The sequence below is a fragment of the Thunnus albacares genome, chromosome 24 (genome assembly GCF_914725855.1).
Source record: "Thunnus albacares chromosome 24, fThuAlb1.1, whole genome shotgun sequence".
In the NCBI taxonomy this organism is placed as follows: Eukaryota; Metazoa; Chordata; class Actinopteri; order Scombriformes; family Scombridae; genus Thunnus; species Thunnus albacares.
In genome coordinates this window covers 13,072,878-13,093,591 of record NC_058129.1, presented here as the reverse complement: position 1 = coordinate 13,093,591, position 20,714 = coordinate 13,072,878, and the positions used below count along the sequence as shown (strand labels likewise).

The 20,714-nt window shown below is 43.3% G+C and overlaps 1 protein-coding gene across 4 annotated transcripts in view; it reads right to left on the bottom strand.

Moving 5' to 3' along the window:
* The window catches only part of tns1a (tensin 1a), a 99,229-nt gene extending 82,291 nt beyond the window's left edge, over positions 1-16,938 (bottom strand). For 2 of the 4 annotated variants that reach the window (XM_044344610.1, XM_044344609.1), the window contains exon 1: positions 16,816-16,938. In XM_044344610.1, the coding sequence (XP_044200545.1) occupies positions 16,816-16,911 (96 nt within the window). In that variant the 5' untranslated portion in view covers positions 16,912-16,938. The remainder of the gene's footprint in view (positions 1-16,815) is intronic. The other 2 variants (XM_044344608.1, XM_044344611.1) reach the window with 1 other exon arrangement.
* Between the last annotated feature and the right edge of the window lie 3,776 nt (positions 16,939-20,714).

Here is a 20,714-nt window from a genome sequence, read left to right as displayed (position 1 = left end):
AAAGCTTTACATAATAGTTTTTACTGAATATATGTATATTAGCCACAGTAGCTAACTAGCAACAGGTAGCTTTTAAAACAAATTGTAGCAGTTGTTAAAAGGTAATATAAGTTGCTGTCTATTATCTTGGTGCTATAATTTAACTCTGCAGCTAGCCAGTAGCTAATGAGCTAAGTTTGTAACTTAGCTAACTGCTAATTAAGAGATTGTAGTAGTCAATTTCTTTCTTTGAACCATTGTTCTGACCAAGATAGCTAATTTGAGCTCTAACTAAAGCTCTCATTTAGGCTAGCTAGTCTTTTTATACTACAGCTTGACAAAAGTTAATAAAACCATTTTAAAATGCACTTTGAGGTACAGTTTTACCAACCCAAGAGCCATTAAAATGGTTTTGCAGTTAGCTTGAAATTTTCATCCAAAAAATATATAACTAGACCTTGGTAGTAGTTCATTGATTTGAAGCCCAACAACTGCTCACCATGTTTTTCTGCCCTTTTCTAGCCAAACTGTGTTTTTGTTTTTTATCAACAGATCTCTGCACATGACAAGACTGAAGTCAGCACAACTTTTCTATGGACTTAACCCTGCTCAGGTCACCACAATTGAGCATATTTTATGTTTATTACTAGTCTTTCTAAAATGTATTCGACCCATAACAAAGCTAAATAAGCACCATAGCCACCTGGTCAAGAGAGGAGAGTCTAGATAAAAGGGTAAATGTTTGTAGTCTGGATGTATTGTTTATGCCAGGTGCATGTTGAGCTACTACATCTGGGACTAAGGCCCAGACACTCACACACACACATCAACAGAAACCTTCCTATATCCAGCTTCAGTCCCATATGGCCAACACTCTCTAATGTAAAACTCCACATGTGGTTCCATTTTTAGCTCAACGAGAGGAAAGCCTCTCTGCTATGATTTGGAAGAACGGTTTAAAAACAAGCAGAGAGGTTCATGTCGGAATAAAGATGCACAGTATCATTTTGCATAACGATGTAATTTGACACAATCCCTTTAGTCCATTATTCACTCAGTCAGAGTGTGCCCTAATGTGCAATAACCGTCTCCGAGGAACAATGCTGAAATATATACAACCCTCTGGAGATTAGAGTTAGAAATTGAAAACATTTTTGAGCTGAATTTTCATGCTTTTCTGCATTATCTTCTGCAGAAGGATTAAATGTTCTCTTGGGTGCAAATATTTATCAGTCTCTTTTCAAAAAAAACTTCTGAAAACTTTTTGGAGACTGCAGTAAAATCTTGTAAAGGCTTTTTTTAAGATACATAATGTGTGAAAGAAAGTGAGTGGGTGACAAAAGAAGGTGAACGGTTTTCGGGTGTCTACAAGCCTACAACCTGGCTGATGGATGAGGTTAACAGAGGGAGCGAATGAGTCACCCACACGTACAAAAAAAAAAAAAAAAAAAAAGAAAAGACAAAGAGCGCCAAAACCAGCCACAACACTGGATGACATGACTCAGTGAAGTCGAGCATGACCAACAGGCCCCACAGAAACTAACATGCCAGAGAGAGAGAGAGAGAGAGAGAGAGAGAGAGAGAGAGAGAGAAGTCCCGCACCCCCTGAGATGAAAAAGCAGAGCCACACCTGCTTTCAATTTCCACCAAATTGAAATTCTGTCATGAACAATGGGCGCCTTTGTGAGACAGAGAGCGAGAGAAAACGAGAAACACTAAAAGAAGGGGAAACGAGAACCAGGACGATGTCTGTAATATTTGTACACGTGCGTGCCAGCATTTATGTGTTTGATTCACTTTCTTATTCTAGCAGTAAAACACGCAATGTCACAGGATCTTTTGTTCATTTTGAAGATTTTAAACACATTATCTTTGATATTGTACTCTCCATGACGATTAAACTCAACTACATTTGTAAAATCGATGCCCTTTTAATGAAAATTTGCATCACCCCACTGTAAACTCTCACTGGCAGCCACTCTTGAACTCTCTCTGAATCTGTCATCGCCACATACAGACGGCATATCGAATGGCTGAAATTAGCAGGATAGCTAAAACCGGTCTGCAAGTTGTTTTTAGATGAAACCGCGCTGCCAAATCATGTTTCCTTCACCAGCTTTACTCTGAACACAAAGCAGGAGTTCCTAAAATCCTTCACGCCAAGAACCCTTAAATAAACACTTTGCACCATACAGTAAATCCCAGGTTGATTGATGTGTTGTCCCATGCGCCTGCCTTTAAGAACATTTTACAGTCGATGGGAAAATAACAGTGGGGAGAGTGAAATCTCTTATCAGGATAGTCATTATTCTAGTTATAACACCCGAGGGGCTTTCTTCACTGTGATTATGAGTACAACAGTGATTGGCAGCGCAGAAGTACCCATAAAGCATGCCGCGCAGGATGTTATGGCTGTATGCATAAGCATGATTTGGAACTCTTTCTTTAAAATAGTAGAGTCTAAAAATACAACAGGTGAAAAACAACAAAGGTTAGTTGGCGTAGCGACTGAAAGCAGCGTGTTACGCTATGTTTATTGGGGAATTATCGACACAGTTATGGGATTGCCAAGGAATTCCTAGAAGGATCACAGAAAAAGGGGGGACTGCATTAAAGTAAAGAAGCCAAAAAAAATGTGGCGCATCAATCAGAATCCTTACAGTTTTAAGACATCAATACAACACGTTCCTTTCCCTTTCCGCAGCCATACATCATGGGAGTATGGATCAGTGTACAAGAACATAGATATGAGCTCAGGATGTTTTATTTATGGCGGTGAATACAGCCGATCCCTGTGGACCGACTCTGTGGGCCGGTTGCCAGATTGTAGCAGATCCCTCCTCCGAGCATCAGCCAGCAAGCTGAGAAACACTGTGTATGTGTGTGTGTGTGTGTGTGTGTGTGTGTGTAGTCCTCATGGGGACTAAAGCCTGGTCCTAATGAGGCAAAGCGTCATTTCTGAGGTCCTGGTTAAGGTTAAGGTTTGGATTAAGCTGTCCACAATGAATGGAAGCCAATTCAATGTCCTAACAAGGATAGCTGCGCAAACGTGTGTGTGTGTGTGTGTGTGTGTGTGTGTGTGTGTGTGTGTGTGTGTCTATATGACTAGTTCACTGCTTATGTTTGTGTGATGGCATATGGATGCCTCAAATCAACGTATGCGCACGTAAATGAGTGTGTTCAGTGCGATATGATCAATACCAGGTGCAGACAGAGAGACACAAAGATCAATGAGCTGTGATCATGAAGTCTAGGCCGCTTATGATCATTAGTCAGCTGCTAATGAACTCAGAATGCCATGTTCGCTAATGAGCTCTCCTATTTTTCAGTCCATCTCAGGGAAAAAAAAAAAAACGTACAGCAAGTACAGGACAAGAAAACAACTAAGCTTTGAAATGTAGATTGTAAGCAGATCTGTGTTAGCTTGTGTTACATGTTAATACACACATCACAACTTTATGTTTGCGCATGCATATATTTTACTGCTGTGTCTGTATTATTCCTTACAGCATCTTTCTCATCCTGCTAATTTGCACATCGTCATGCATTAAGATATTGCAGCAGTGGTGCTGAACTATGGATTCAAAGGTTACCAGCCTTTTTACATTGTGACTAGTTAAGTTTCTTATTAATTTATTTATTTCACAACTGCTCAGATTTATCTTGGGGGGATATTGGCCCACAGGCTGGGAACCACTGTATTATTGATTAGCTGATGGATAGAAAATTCATCAACAAGTTACCTCTCAAGCATAAATGCCGCAGATTTGTGTTAGCTTTTCAAATGTGCTTCTTTTAATATTGTATCATTATAAATTGAATATCTAGATTTTTAAGACTTTTTGACTGACTCAGATGAAACAGAAAATTGTGATGGCCATTTTTCACTTCTTTATTTTACATATTTACCCACTAAACACTATTTGATGAATCATTTATTGATCATGGAAATAATGTTAGTTGCAACTATAAATTGCTAAATTGAACATATGTATGGTTTTCTGCAGGGTTAGTTGTGACAGAAATCATTTAAAGGACTTCTAAATCCTTATTTCTAATGTCCACCTTTTATTTCAAGCATAAACATTTTTTTTTTTCTGTTTGGTTCGTCTACAGACAGATCTACAGCATCATCTGAACTGTATGGGCAGCGATCCAGAACAGGCATGAGAAGAGGGGGCAGAGTAGTGCACAGTGCCCATGGGAAGTGTGCTGAAGCTGGGTCGCAGGCTGGCTGGCGATGGCCCGGGGGCCTGCAGGGAGGCATCCGGTCGCATCGCATATAAATCACCTGGCCACATATACACAGAGCGTTGTTTAGCCAGAGTGATGGCTACACTCTCCGAGGACAGTCTTGAGTCTCAGAGATACAGTAACACACGTCATGCATGCATATACACACGTGTGCAAATGCATTGGTTAGAAAATGGGAGCATGGAGAGAGCTCCAGTGAGAGCCAGAGGGATCTCTGGCTGCGGACACTCAGCCTGTGTGGCAGCTGAACAGGACTTGAGGTCCCTTTGGAAGCTGTTAACCAAAACTGGGTCTGAGTGCAGTTTCATGTCATTTGGAGGTGGACATCCATCATCAAAACCACAATCATCATCATTAATATTACATGCTGGGGAAAATGAACTTCTTTTTAATATCTTTCTCCAAACCAAGAAGACAACACAACACTGTTAACAGGATCACATAATAAAATGGAGTAACAGAGTTTGGACAGCGCTTACTGCAGAGGGTCAGGACCTCACAAAAGACAGTAGCTGATGGGGCCACATGAGAGTACTTGACCCTTTATTTTGGCCGGTGTTCCAAAAACAGCCCTTTCATTGGGACTTAAGCTCAAGAGGGATGTTCTCTGTTTTTTTTAAAGAGGATATACTATGCTTTTTGTGAATGTGTGTAGAAATTCTCCCTGCAAGTCAAAAGCCAGGGCTTCAACGTGCTCTGAACGCTTGTTTGCGACATTTTCTTCTACCTTGCCGACGAGCAGACGTCAGCTCGTCAAGCACGCCCATAAACAGCCGTCAAGTCCTGTACAGCCTTTCCATGTGTTTGCGTAAAACTAAAGAGATTATCATGGACTACAGGAGACAGTAGGGTGAGGTTCAAAGGGTCAGCAGCTTCAAGTTCCCTGGTGTGCACATCACTAAGGACTTTTCCTGGTCACTACACACGGACATTATGGTCAAGAAAGCTTGCCGACAGTTCTGCTTCCTGAGGAGACTGAGAAAGTTTGGCATGAATACCAGCATCCTCACGAACTTCTACAGATGCATCATCGAGAGCTTGCTGACGGGCTACATCATGGTCTGGTACGGGAACTTCTGCCCACTTCTGCCCACAGCCACAAATCACTACAGAGAGTGGTGGAGGCGGCACAGCACATCACTGGCAACAGACTCCTGGCCATTCAAGATATCTTCCACCAGCGGTGCCTGCAGGAGGCACACAGCAACATCAAGGACCACAGACACCCAGCACGCAGACTGCTCTCCTTGTTACTGTCTGGCAGATGATACAGGAGCATGGCCACATGTACCGCCAGACAGTTTTCACCACCAGTCCATCAGGCTTCTCAACTCGTATATCAAAATATTCCAAAATGCATATTTGCTTACCTGCTTGTCTGCACTGTCTAGTGTTTACTGCACCTCACTGCTTACATAAAAAATGCATAATCAACCATGACTCTCTGCTATCAAACAAGGACTATCAACCATGACTGCTGCTATTGAACCAGGACTACTACATAACCAGAGTACAATACTGTTGTATACACTCGTCTCCTTTACTTTTTTACATAAATCCTCATTTTCATAAACATATATAGTGTTATATTTTATTTACATCTCATCCCATCTTTTTTAAATTTTTCATCTTATATTCTATATTTTATGACTACTGTGCTCTTATTGCTGAGTTGACCTGTTTTCTCATCCAACACATCTCATTGTACCATTGACCTTGTGTTAAGCTACATATGACTAATAATAAAACTGAACTGAACCCGTGTTGTCTACTCGCATATTTTGTATCAGATTCCAGCTCGAACATGTTGTGGATGTATTTGAGAAGTTCCGAGTAAAGAACAAGAAAAAGTAGTGAAATCCTACTATTATAGTTTGTTTCATTGTTGATGGAGCCTCCAGAGCTGCTGGAAGACGGCTATGACACAGCCTCTGGAAGCTAACCAATCAGAACAAAGTGGGCTCAATGGAAGGGGGGTCTTAAAGAGACAGGAGCTAAAACAAGCTGTTTCGGACAGAGAGTGAACTGAGGGGCTGTGTAAAGGGTCAGGATGAGATAAATAAAGAGTTTTTTGAACTGTAAATCATGCAAAGATATTCCAGTAGAGCCCCAGATTAAAAATATAGACGTGGAAATGTGCAGAATATGTCCCCTTTAAATCTTTCATTTTTACTGTAAGAGAAATTTGCCTCATATTATACTATAATCCTTCAAATAAATAAAAATATAAAAATTTAAAAGTAGTTCATAAGTGGACAGAAAAACAGTCTTTAACAGAGTTTATCCTCTAGATTTTAGAGATATTGTGCACCGAACTTCGGGTGAAGATGTTGGTTTCCAAAATTTGTCTTCAAAATGACCTTGTGGTCAAATGTAACTTCATCCTGGAGATCTAATGCTTGTCCTTTTAAACTAAACAGATAAAGATGATGCTGCAGGGAATTAGCTGCCAGGCCCACACATAGAGATGCTGGATAGATTCATTACTTAAGCATCTCCTCACTCAACGCAAGCTAATCACCAGGCAGGGCTAGCAGCTACATTCATATTGGCAGAGGGAAATAGCATTCCTAATATATACACCAGACCACACACACACACAAACACACACACACATAAACAGGTCACACACTCATACAGAAGTGACACACACAGAGGCGTGGCGGGCAGTAACGGTCCAATCAAAGCCTCATTGATTTTCAGAGCTCTCGGGGGATTTTGTTCAGTCAATAAGGGACTCTGTTAGACAACTGAAGACATGATGGATCTACCATACATCTTGGCTTACAGTGTTTCAGCTGCCTTGTGCTGGACAGCAGCAACAAATAGAGCAGAATAAACCAATGTGAACAAAAATAAGTTATTTTAAAGGCACATGATGATATATTCTACTCTCTAGAGTAAGAATTTCTGCTCTGAACACAAACATGAATCTAAAAATGTCAACAGTCGAGTTATACACCCATAGACCTACAGCTCTGTACAGTGAACAAGTGTGGTCAAGAAAAGCTGATTCATCTGAGCACTAGTTCCACCTCTAAAATGCAAAATGGGAGTTTCTTTGTTATACTAAACTTTTATTTAAGGAGTATATAGTGATATAGTTGATATAAGCTGAAGTAGTTTTAAAGGGGTATTCCTCTGATTTAGTATTGCACTTCCATGAAGATGGAGGACCGAGGGATTGAGGCTGAAGCCAATGCTGAAGTACCTTAAAGTGCAATGCCACTGACGGACACTAAGTGCTCCAATTGACTCCCATTCAAAAAGCGTCAACTTCTCTCTGGAAATACTAAGTCGATACTTGTTTTCAATGAGTCATTATGCTCTCAATCGCTAAATTTGGGCCCTCAAACAAGATCTGGTGGTCATTTTGGAGATTATTGCTCCGTGAGTAAGATCCGAAGAAATTATTTTGAAGGTCCTGGCTCCAAACGGAAAAGATGACACTGACCATAAACTCTTCTTCTAACCAGCTCCAATGCAAACCAGTCACACCTTGCTATGTCCATCTTTGATATATGGTAAAAGCACTCGCATGAGCACATGCAAAAAAGTTGTTATTTGGGGAATGGGTAGGAGAAACGATCTACACTGGTGTGTACAGCATGATGTAATACAGTCCTTCAACATGTGATATATTCAAGTGAGCTGTAATGCATCTATCTGTGGATACACTCATGCTAAAACCTAGGTGTCCTCACTTTTAATCTCTAGTGTGGTTCAAACTCCAAAAAACACTGGATCCTACACTTCCCATAACGCAACTTGGTTAGGATCTTTCATTAGACCCTCCCTGCCTTGTCCTGTAAAAACCCACACACCCAGTTTGTAACACAAACAAAACGTTTCAGTTTGTGTTACAGTACAAAGGGCTCTTTGCACTACTTAGCAACTGGTAAACCATGAATCAAGTTTCCTACAGTGTCTCACTATTTCACAGTAAGTAGAGACAGAAAAGATGAATCATGGAGGTATAAGAGAACATCTGAGGTCTGTATACAAACTTGTGACACTGCAGAATACCACGAACACAATCCCAGGACTTGATGGAGCGCTCGGGGAAACACTGGCAGGAAATTCTTCAGCGAATATGTAAAAAAAACATATTGCCGGTGCTGTGTCAAATAACAGTTGTTATTCATAGCAGAGCTGCTTAGCATATTGTAGAGCAGTAGTGAGCTTGCAGAAGTATTTGGCCAGCACTGTAGGAACTAGCCTGCATTTGTGGCTGTTTCTGTCAGCATGTCAAATCTAATATTCTCTCTCTCTGTGCATGCGGCTGATACATTATTAATAGCATGTATTTGAGGAGCTTTCTTAGAACCCGTTTCTCGCACGTCACTCAGCCTCTGCTCGTTACTCTTCCTCTCTCTGCTGATGTCACTCCTCACAACACTCATCAGTCTTTCCCCTCTCCTTCCTCTTCGATGTTCATCTCGGTTTTTTTTTGTTGCCTTGTTCATCTGAAGGGTGATAATGACGGTTTGGAAGTCTCGCATCTGGACAACTCAATATCTTGCTTTGCATATGAACTGCGTGGGAGCTTTTCCTCCACCCTGCCTCTTTCCCCTTGCATCTAAATGGCTCTCTCCTCCACTGCAAGCTACAGAAAAGTAGGGCAGATGCCTCATTTAACACTTGGGTGCAATCATTACACACTGTGTATACATTACACAACAAAAAAAAGCAATAAATCCTCTTACTTCTCCAACAAAGATGGTGTTACACTGCAGCTATGTGCATAAAAAGCTAGGTAATGTGTCCTATGGCAATATGTTAACATAAAAACACCTGCAGTATTTCATCCTAATATGATTGTGCGGTTTAAGAGCCTCTAAAAGGCATATTTCACATGTAGAAGAAGAAGGATTTTTCAAACACAAAATACATAGCAGGCCAAAACATTGAATCTATGTGCGAATATAAGGGGAAAAAAAAGTTCTTATGTCCAAATTCACATCTCCAAGTCCACATGCATGTTCATGTGTGTCCAGAGGAGCGTAGGTGACTTTTATATGTTCTTTTTTCAATCTGGATAGCCCTGATGCTGTTTGGAAAGCCCCCGATTCCTGACACACTCACTCAGCCCCAGATAGAAGGAGAAGCGAGCAGCAGCAGATTAAATTATACAGGAGAGAACAGAAATAGCTCTAGTGCCGAGGCCGCGTGGACTTGACGCAAGAACACGCCGATGCGAGTCGCCACAGAGCAGTCAACTAGATTAGTCCTGCCCGGATCACGGAACAGAGTCAGCTACTGTACATTCGCCTGCCATGCTCTCAAGCTATACAACGCACGGTCGGCGAATGAGAAAGGAATCATCTGCACTTGACTTCTAGTGACCAAAGGATGAAGGATGTCCTGTTTGTGGAGGAATGTAGTGTCCAGATTTTTGAACAAATTCTGAACCAGACCTCAAAAAACTTCAAACTTTCCTTCCTCCTCTAAGATCCACAAACATCAAACACATGCAAGAGTCAAAGGGAACAGTGGTGCTGCTGTGGTGTGATTTCAATAAAGAACCTTTGACCATGAACTTGTCACCTCTTTACACTTCACACATAAACATAACCGCCCACTTAACAACATCAGGGAAGGTCATTCAGAACATTCGATGAAGCTGTGAGCAGAGAAAAAGCCATTAGTCAATCATAAACCTGACTAATGTAGGTTTGTGCACACCTCTATCTAGCTTCATGCCACTTTGGATAGGAGAAATACAATCTGCTTACATAGACTTGCAGAACTGCATCAAAAAGTGCTGCACTTTTTCTTTTTTTTTTTTTTTTTCCATTATGACCTTTAGCTGATGGCTGAGACCTGTATTCATCCTTGTCTGCAATTCTCTTACCCAAAACATGCAGGAGAGGCAAACCCAGGTCCTGGCCCTCCCTGCCAAAGCAGAGGGCAGAGACAGAGAGACGGAGGGCATCCTGACAAGGTAAAAAGTGCCACTCGGAAGAGGAGAGGAGGGGGAGGGAGGGAGAGGGGGTGGGGGGGGCTCTCCGTCTCACGGCAGAAATCCACGGTACTCCCAGAATTTCCCGGCGGCTCCAGGCAGGCTTTGGCGACACAGATCCATGCCAGACGTGCGAGGTGCACAGAAGGTGGGGAAGGGAATGCTGCTCTCGTTTTCCCTCTCTGATGGCCTTAGTCAGTCTCCCTCATCTGAGCTCCCTCCCTCTCTTGCTTGCTTGCTCTACCTCTTCCACTCATGCTCCTTCTCCCTCTCTCTGTCTCTCTCTTGTTCGCTCACTCACTTCTGCCTTTTTTCTCTGTCCCTCTTGAAGTGTGGTAACTTTATTCCATGGAGGAAAGGGGGGAGGTGAGTCTTGGCCTTTATTTTTCTCCCTCCCAAAACTCCCCTCGCCTCAAATGATCCTTGTTAGCCCCTCCTTTCCCTTCTCTATCTTTACCCCTTTTACACACACACACACACTATTCATTGACCACCCCTCCACCCCCTTGGCTTCCTTGCATTGCATACCTCACCTCTCCTTCCCTCCACCTCTCCTCCGCAAGCATGCTCGCTCATGTCTGCACTAATGTCACTTCAATTTTTCATCGGCAACCCCTTCCTGTTTCCAGATCTCTTCTCTTCTCCTGCTTCAAAATATCTGCAGGACTCACCAGCTGCCGTGACACAGCCGAACGGCCGGACAAAACTGCTAACAATGAAAAACGAACAGGCACTTAACGGAGAAGACGGTGGGACGATGAGAAAATATTACGTCACCGCGGTAGACAGATATTGCAATTACAGATGCAAACAGAACATCATGCACACGCCACGAGGATGACCATGTGGCAACGTGTGCATTATCTTTCTTGCAGTCTTGTTTTTGCAGGAAAATTCAAAGAACTTTGTCATAACAGCCTTAAAAAATGCAAATTGCGCCGTTCTTTTTGTGCTTTATTTATTCTATGACTGCCTGCATCTTACCTGGAACATTTTAAGTGCTACTCTAGCAATTTACTTTTCCATAAAGTTGGAAAACTTGTGAAAGGCACATTAACATCAGGCTTGCATTCTTAGATTTTTATATGTTTTTTTCACAGGCTGACTAGTACCCACCATGACATTTAAACTGAACTTCATGTGGAAAATTGGTGGGGTGTTACTTTAATTTCATCAAATTATAAAAGTTGACTTCACCATACAGATGTGTAGTGATTTTTAGAAAAATCTCTTCCAGTATATCTGTAAACGTTAATGTTTTCAGTTCGTTTTATGTCTTTTCAGACCAGTTAGTAACATTATGACTCATTTTTAAAATACCCATCTCTGTGTATCATCAGTGAAGCAAGACCAGGCTGTTGGAAAAGTACTGCGATGGCAGCAACCAGCCCTGCAGAGCCAAATGCTCCACCGCTGTAGGTTACAATGCAGCTTTTGAGTCTTTAAGCTCCCTGAAAACTGATGTCGGATCAGTTTAACCTGATTCCAAAAGCAGTTTTTTATAAGACGGGTGAATTTATTTGAACTGTGTTAAAATTTTACAAAAGCATCATGTTCCAGATTCTTGCATTGATTATAAATATATGAATGAATATGTGAATGTGTAAATATTTGTCCATTCTATGATTGCAACATGTTAATTAACTTTTATCTTATAAAATCGATGTTGTGGGATGTAAACTAGTGATATCTTACAATGTTCTCGCTCCCATGTCCTTTGTGTGTGCATGTGCTGAATATTCTTACATGCATGTGTGCAAACATTCATGAGCACATGTGTGAGGGATTGCCTTTTTGCATGTGTGCGTCCATATAAAGCACGGCACTGAATCAACATTATATCAGCAGTGCGGGCACATTACATCACTCCACAGTCAGATCCATAAAGGGCTAAGAGCCAATTCATTTTGTGAAAACACCCTCTATTGATCCCTGCTGCACTCCATCACTTCCACTGTAACAGTTACCTCAATCCATAGGCTAACCTGACACATAATCTGTGTATGTGTTTGTGTGTGTGTGTGTGTCTGCCTCTGTGTGTACTGTATTAACATAATGTCAGCAAACAGGACACACTGGGAATGCTACTGATTGTGCTATAGCCGTCGTGTTAACTCCTGAACTGTTTTTTAAATGGATTTGGTGCCTGCGTTTGATACATGACAGCCACTATTTCCCTGGGTTGATAGCAGCCTCTAGTGGCCTCCAACCAACCCTCAAACAGTAGGCATTGCTCGTATACTGTATCTAAATATACAGCTCATGCATGCATCTCATGTTGTTTTTTTTCCTTCTGGATGCAGCCAGAATAGCCATTTAAGTGATACTTTACTACCTGCAAAAAGCATTGATTTTGGGGCTGCTATTGGGAGTGGTGTATTTTCTCAGTACAACATTTTTGCACAGTGAGGTCAGGTTCTTATTCCCTTATTCCCAATGCAACATGCCGGAGCTCACTGAAAACACACAGGCAGGCAGGCAGGCACAGGCACACACACACACACACACACACTTACACATCTGCTTTGTTTTCCACACAGAATTGTACTTATAGAAAAGGGAATTTAGCTCATCATGGGAGAGTAATGTTCTCCATTAAAACCCAGACTAATAAAGTTATGAAGCAGTTCCTCTGTACCTATGTAAATGCTGTGGGAACTTTGATACATACACTGACAAATGCACATAAAGACTGATATTTGATCACCATGAAGCTCCACCAACGCAAAAACACTCCAGACAAGATGTTTAAATATTGTGGTTGTATTAGATATACTGCTTCAACAAAAACTAGGAGAGAAGAGAAGAGGAGAGAGGAGAAAAAGCAAAGAAAAGATAAGTATTCATTTGCAGTCTCCTCTTCTATCGCTGGAGAATCCATCACATTAAAGCTTTAATGCTAGAATAACAAAGCATCCATCATGCTGAACGCCGGCCCAGAATACAGTGAGCCATTCAGGGCAGAAGTCTGCAATTCTCTGGGTGCGGTACCTGCACACCGCTCGCCCCGCGACCGGCTGACATTACTCAGCGTGGAAGGTAAGTTGGGGAGAGTGTGATAAATACAACGAGCAATGAATGAGGTTTTCATGCATATGCTGGAGAGGCAATCTAGAGGGAGAGAATAAGGAGCCATTCAATGGACAGGTTTCCCATCACCCTCTTCTCTTTTGGCTGTCTGCAGTGCTGCCTGATGTGAATTTACTGCCCAAGGGGACATTAGTTAAATGAATAGGGAGGCAAGTAAACACCAAATACAGAGGAGAGGAGGGGAGGGGAGGGAAGAGGAGGAGAAGAGAAGGAAAATAGAGGAGAGAAAAGAAGACAGAAGAGAGAAAAAGATCAAGTTAAAGTACAGAAAAGAAAAGGAACAGGAGGGATAGAAGAGATGAGTGGAGAAGACAGGACATGAAAGGAAAGAAAAAGAGAGGAAACACAAGGTGAAGAGAGGAGACATGAGGAAAAGAGACACAAAAGGATAAGAAAATGACATGAAACAAAAAAATAACAAAAAGCAAAATAGAGATCAGTAGAGGAAAGGAGACCCACAAAGAGGCAGGGAGAGGGGAGGAAATTAAATAAAAAGAAAAGGAACATAAGGGAAAAGAAGAAGAAAGAGACGAGGGGAGGAGAGAGGAGAAGAGAAAATAAAAGGGAAATTCAATGAAATTAAAGAAACAGAAAGGAAAAGAAAGAGGAGGATGAGATGTGAGGATGTGAGGAGAGGAAAGGAGCAGGTTACCCTTCCATAGTATCGCCATAGTGTCGCCATAGTAACAAACCTTTACACATCATCATCATCCCTCTACCCCTCTCTTTTTCTTTTCCCCATCTCTCTCTCTTACACACCACATATTCACAGTCAAACACACACTCACATACCAACAATATTCCCAGTACCATCTCCTGTCGTAACCCGGCCCTATCGTGCGGGACTGTGTGAGCTTCGTTGCCATGGAAACTGAACACCTCACAGCGGTCCTTGGAGGGAAGACACAGAGCCTTACCTCTCCACTTTCACCTCCCAGCCGGTCACGTGACGAGCTCTAGTGCTGCAGCTGGAGCGACAGAGCAGCAACAGACTGAACGGTTGTCGTGTACACTGCAAAAAGTGTTCTGAGACAAAACAATCATTTATTTTGGCTAATAAAAGGGCTCACTTAGCCTCCATCCTGCAAAATATTCCAAAACATGCTACGGTAGTAAAGGGGCCATCCTATTGGTTACTTAACAAATATAGTAGTGCTGTTGTGACAGGCTAAAAAGAAGTGGCGAGAACTTTAATAGCCATCTCATGAAGTCATCACAGAGCAAGGAAGACATGATTAACTTTTGAAAAGAAAAATTAAAATTGATTTTGGAACAAGTTGAGTTGCACTAGAAAGAAGTTGTACTCAATTTGATTATAAAGAAAAGACAAATTACTTGATAAGAGGGAGATTTTTGCATTGATCCAATAATATTTTCATCACGAGGGCTGCGTGAATGTTCCTTCCAGAGTATAGGGAGCAAGGGTGAATATCAGTATCCACACCTGAACAAGGGTGCATCCCTGGTGATGAGCATTTGTCCCATTTTAACAATATAAGTGCATCACTGTGGACGATGTGGCTGAACTGCCCTCTCTATAACGTTACGGCTGAGGTCAATTTGAAAAATGGTGCAAGATTGTTCATTCACCACATCGATTTATTGGTGGTTTCATATAAGAGCCCTTTTCTTATGGTGAAAAAAAAAAATCTAACGAAAAGGAAATGCTCTTCCCGGATTGAAAGACAATGAGGAGAAGAGGGGGGGGGGGGGGAAAGCCAGTGCTGACAAGACAGGCTGAGCAAAAGCTGTGACTGAACGAACATAAAGGGTTGGGTATTCATTGCATAGGGTCGAGGAGATATATAATGAGTGTGTTTGCAAAGGCACCAACAAGCTCACACACATTTACACACACACATACCAGAGAGTGCGACAGGGGGAGTGTGGTGGGATTGAGCGCGGGTGTAGAGATAAGGAGCTGCGGCAATGGGGCGGGAGGGTGGGGGGGGGTGGGGGGGTTTGGGTGGGGGGGGGGGGGGGGAGGCTGGTACTGCTGGTGTTGGTGCTGGTGGGAGGGTGTTGGGGCTTGAAGTGACGGGCGGCTGCAGCACTGCACGCTATACGGCGTCACCACGAGCAAAAAATCCCATCATTGCCAGACTTTAGAACACCACGGCTGCCCAAAACGGTTCTCATACGCAACGGCAGAGAGCTGGCAGATCGAGGTAGAGTTACAGCACTGCAACACTCGTTCACTTTGGTGATTAAGTTTCAAAGCTTTTGACCGATTTAAGTCCAGGATCAAAGCTTTTCATGATGGAGAATTAGCCAAAGATAAAAATGAAAAACGAAGGATACGAGGGCACATGAATAGCCCCAAAAGGTGTCAAAAGGGGACAGATTATTTTGAAAAACTGCTGAGGATGCAGTGCATTACGCTGATTTGGTAAGGCGTTACTAATCTAAGGACAATTGCAATAAAAAAAGGTCTCTCTTTGCTCTAGAGATGCTTGAAAAACGGCAAGGAAAAAAAAAAAAAAATCACCTCCAAAATTGATCCCACCTATCCCCATTCATCAGATGATCACCTCAGGCACAGTTGTTGGTGTCCTCGAGTGTGTGTATGTGCGCATGTTGGACTGTGTAAGAGGAAATAATGCCATTTAGACATACTAGAGTTGTTACACATGATTGATTATGTGCTATAGAAAAGCAAAAAAAAAAAAAGCAAAGATTGCAGTCCAGGTTTTGCTAATAACATTGGCTCCAGGGGAAACAGACAAAGAAAACAGAGTGTGTGTTCAGCTGATAACATTCAATGAACTCCGTTTGGCCTTTCTTGCTTGTACACATGTGCCATACGACCAGCGAAATATGGCGCAGGGATGAAAGACTCACCCCCCCCCCCCGCCTCCCGCCCCCCTTCAAAAATGAGCAAATACAGCATGATATGCAATGGCAGCAGATGAATGGGGGGGAATGGAGAGCTCTTTCTTGGGAATACGCAAACCCCCAATAATGGTGCATTACAATTCTGCAGTTGTGAAAGCAAGGTGACCCTATGTATCAAGAGCAAGTATCATTTGCTCCTGGTGGTTGCTGCAAGTGCACCAGTGGCAAAATCCAAAATCTTCTCCCAATGGTCCCCCCATCATCTTTATCTGGAGCAGCTGCCTGGAGACCACTTGGAGATGTAACACTGACCTTGAATCAGCTCTTAGAGGGACACCAACCAGTCTTCCAGAGCTCATGGTCCATGACCAGTCGCCAAGCTCGTTTTCACAGCTACGTCATTTGGTTGGTTTAGGTAAAGCCGGCACTATGCATGTAATGGTTGAGTGGTTTGATTGAGAACGAGGCCCATCCTGATGTATGTTTCATGCAGGATGAGAATTCCGGATGTTTTTTTTTTTTTTGGGGGGGGGGGGGGATTTAGGAGAAAGTCGCCCCCATGGGTTGCAGTGAAACATGAAAGACGACACGTGCAGAACTCGTCCTCTAACTCCATTGAACCCCTTCTCAGTCTCCCATTCCAAGCACCCATCCCATCCCCCCCCACCCTCCCACCCCCCTCAAAGAAGTCTTACCTTGTCTCGCTTGGCCCCCCGCAGAGGAAAGAAGCAGGCGAAGAGGAACTTGCCCCAGCTGATGACGGCAGCCAGGCACCAGTTGAGGCGAGCCATGCCTGCGTCTGTCCCGTCTCGTCTGCCAGCCTCTTATCTCCCCCCTCGGCTCCGGGATAGGATCCTGCAACCCACGCCCCCCCCCCCCCCCGAATAAAGAACGATGTCAAGCGAAAAAAGACCCCGCAGAGACAGGAGACCCTCTTGTCCGAGTCTGCAGAGCAGATACAAACTGGAAACCCTCCTTCAAGTCAGACGACGACTGGGGAAATATTTTCCTTTCTGTGTTTTTTTTTCTTTTTATTGGCAAATTTTGGCTACCTGTCTGGCTGTGTGTCTGCAATTCCAATTTGGGGGGGAACAGGGGGGTGGTAGTGTGAAGCTACTGGCGCCCCACAAATGGAACAGACCCTTGGACGGTCTAGAGGGACCCAGAGCATCAAGAGCCTAAAACTGTCTTCCTGTCTTTCCATCCATCTGTCTTTCTCTCTCTTTCGTCTCTTCTGTCTCCACTGCCCGGTCTAGATGAGTCAGTCCTCAAAGTGTGATGAGCACCGTCGGCTGCATAATGCGAAGAGCCCGTCGCTGATCGACGACACTGTTACACATACACACACGCACGCTGGCATGCCCACACTCACTGTCTCTCTCTCACACACACACACACACACTCACACACACATTCATGCACACGTACGCTCGCCTGCAAAAAAAAAAAACGGTGTCCTGGCACATACATCCACAGGCAGAAGAGCCCCCCTCTCGTCACACGGCTCCCCTCCAGGCTCAGGATCCCCGGTGCTTCGCGCTCACACACACCGCTTACACACACTCCTCTCTCTCTCTCTCTCTCTCTCTCTCTCTGCTGCTCTCTCTCACACATACACACATGCACTGATGCTGCAGCACTTACTCAGTCAGCGCGGGAGGAGGGGAGCAAAAGAGTGAGGAGGGGAGGGAGGGGGGGGAGAGAGAAAGGGAGAAATGACTGGGAACAGAACGGTTGGAAGAGAAAGAAAAAAAAGGAACGATGGGGAAATAGAAAGGGGGGTTTGTATTGAGTGACGGATTGAGTGTATTCATTCAGTGTTTATATTTCAGAGTTGAAGCCAGTGCCGCTGAGGAGAAGGCGGCGATGTGCGTACGAACGAAAGTGCGCATCAAGTAGTGATCACTGGGAGAAGGTGGAGGAGCGGTAGAACGGACTAAAAGAGTGAATGGGGGAGTCAAGATGGACGGATGAGAGACATCAGGAGAGGAGAAGAATGACAAAAAGGAAGGCAGGGAGTCGCAGAAGGAGGGGAGAGTGTGTTTTGAGAATACTGAGCAGACTACTGGTGAACACACACACACACACACACACATACACACCAGCATGCGCAATATACACACACAAACGGACGCGCAGCAGCCGTCACGGTGCACGGCTGATACAAGGCAGGCACAGGGTGAGATGATTGTAGTGTGTGTGGAGAATTGGGTCGAAGGGAGAGAAGGAGGGAGGAGAGAAAGAAAGGATAGAGGATGACAGAAGAGGAGAGGAGCGGGGTGTTGAATCATTGTGTCTTGGGTGATTATTTCCCTCTCTCTCGCTCTCTCTCTCTCTCTCTCTCTCTCTCTCTCTCTCTCTCATACACACACACACACACACACACACACACACACACACACACGACTGCAGGTGGTGCACAGGCTCGTTCACTGTGCTGCAGTCTCTCTACGCTTCAGTGGGAGCACATTTTCACTGCAGAACGCTTTCCTCTGCTACAACTCTCCCCCCCCCCCCCCCCCCCCCCACCCCCTTCCTCCCCACCCTTACCCACCCAGCACACCACCGCCACACCAACGCAATCACAACACATCAAAGCAATGAGCGAGGGAGATAAAGTGTAGAGAGGATGCTCTTCTGTCAACCAAAGCTAGCTTAGCCTGAAGGGAGGGTATAGGTGGGGTGGTGGTGGGGGTTGGAGGGGGGGGATAACGCAAATTGTTTGGCCATATGGAAATGCTCCGGCAATAAAAAAAATATGTCTTTCCACTGACAAAGGGAAGTGCTCTCATCAGCTCCTCTTTATGTTGTCATATTTGCTCAAATCTGCCATTCAGTATATATCTCAGTATTATCTTGATTTCGTTGCTTTGTAAACATTTCTTAAAATTTAATACAGCTATTCAGAGCATGTAGCTATATCGCTCATGCTTAAAAATTACTGAATGAATGCATTAAATCCAATGACACATGGGTTTAGATGCCACATAATAAAGCATATGAATAGCAGTTGACATTCAGATTTTAAAAAGTATTGAGATGCTTTTGAGCAAGGCACAGAAGCAAGATACGGGAAGAAGAATGCAGCCTTCAAATCAATGATTTTGGGCATTTTAGTGCTAATTTGGGCCTATTAACTACTTCTTCCCAAAGATAATACATGAGCATAGAGATTCATTCTTGACGATGGGGGCACAATCTTTGATAAATAATCTAAATGTAAGATTCACTAGCTATTCGCAGCTTTCAACTGTATCCCACAGTTACAGTTGAACCGTTACACCATTACACAGTCCATGGTCAACCTTTCTTTTTTGGTATCTGATAGTTTGGAGCTCCTATGTCCAATTACAACCCTGTAACTGCAGCGAATAGTGGACGGCTGAATGATTGTAGCTGAGGTGATGTGATTGCAATGTGCAATGTCACTCAAAAGAAGTCCGGGTTGTGGTGAAATTTTCTTCCTAGTCCAGATTAAATTGTTATTCGGACCGTATCCGGTAACCTGACACACCAGATGGTTTGTTACACAGAACCATCTGAGAAGTTGTCCATGGAAACTACTCAGGAAAGGGCAGGAACTTTAGAAAAAATACTCGGCAGGTGATTGGATCAATCATACGCCAATTATGCGCTTGTGTCTGAACCACCTGTGGCCTGACAAGATGGACAAGATCTCCTGATGTTGTGATCTTGGGAATCCAGCTGCCACACAAGGTAACGTATCTGGACCAGGGTCCGCTAACTGAGTATGTATGTTCTAGGTGGTATGAGGTAACAACACACAGTTGTTATTACCAAAGTCTGTCTCTCACACAACCGTGAAAACCTTGTGTTTAAGGATGAGTGGACTGAGAAACATGTGTTCAATTTGTCTGAGGGAAGCACGAGACCACTGCTTGATTTACAGTGAAACATTAGTAAGAAAGAATGGTAACGTAAAACACCAATACAACACCAAACATGTCCATTTTGAACAAAACCATCCCCAGAACAAAGAGGTAAGAACCAAAAAATGGGACCAGTTGAATTTGTCATATCAACATTTTCAACGCTGGATAAACTTCTCCCATTAATACAGAAATGCTGTTCATGAATCCAGAATGCCTTTCAATATTCCCCAATGAATGGGTGCTTTCAATCAAAGGTGAAGATATCAGCAAATATCTAGGCAACAGCGTAATTATCAACAATTCTGTATGCAAAGCATGTCCCATGGCTGCACTGAATTCTGGCCTACTGAGCCTTTTGTTGGAGGAAAAACTGGAATCTCTTCCTTTTCTATAATGGTCGACATATAATGTCAGTGTGATGTTGATCCAAAATGGCAGCTGTATAGAAAGAAGCCCCTCGCTGTCTGATTCTGATGAACCAATATCAAAACCTGACATGTACCCTTGATGCTTTGGGATGGCTGTAAAAAAAAAAAAAAAAAAAAAAAGTAACATCACACATCTACTGTCTGCTTGGCTACTTGTCTGTGAGAATAAGAAAAATGCACCACCAAAAAGCAAATGGGCCTAGAAATGCAAAGCAGACAGTGTATTTTTCCTTCATGTCAACATTATTGATGATGTCCTGTGGATCTGTTCCT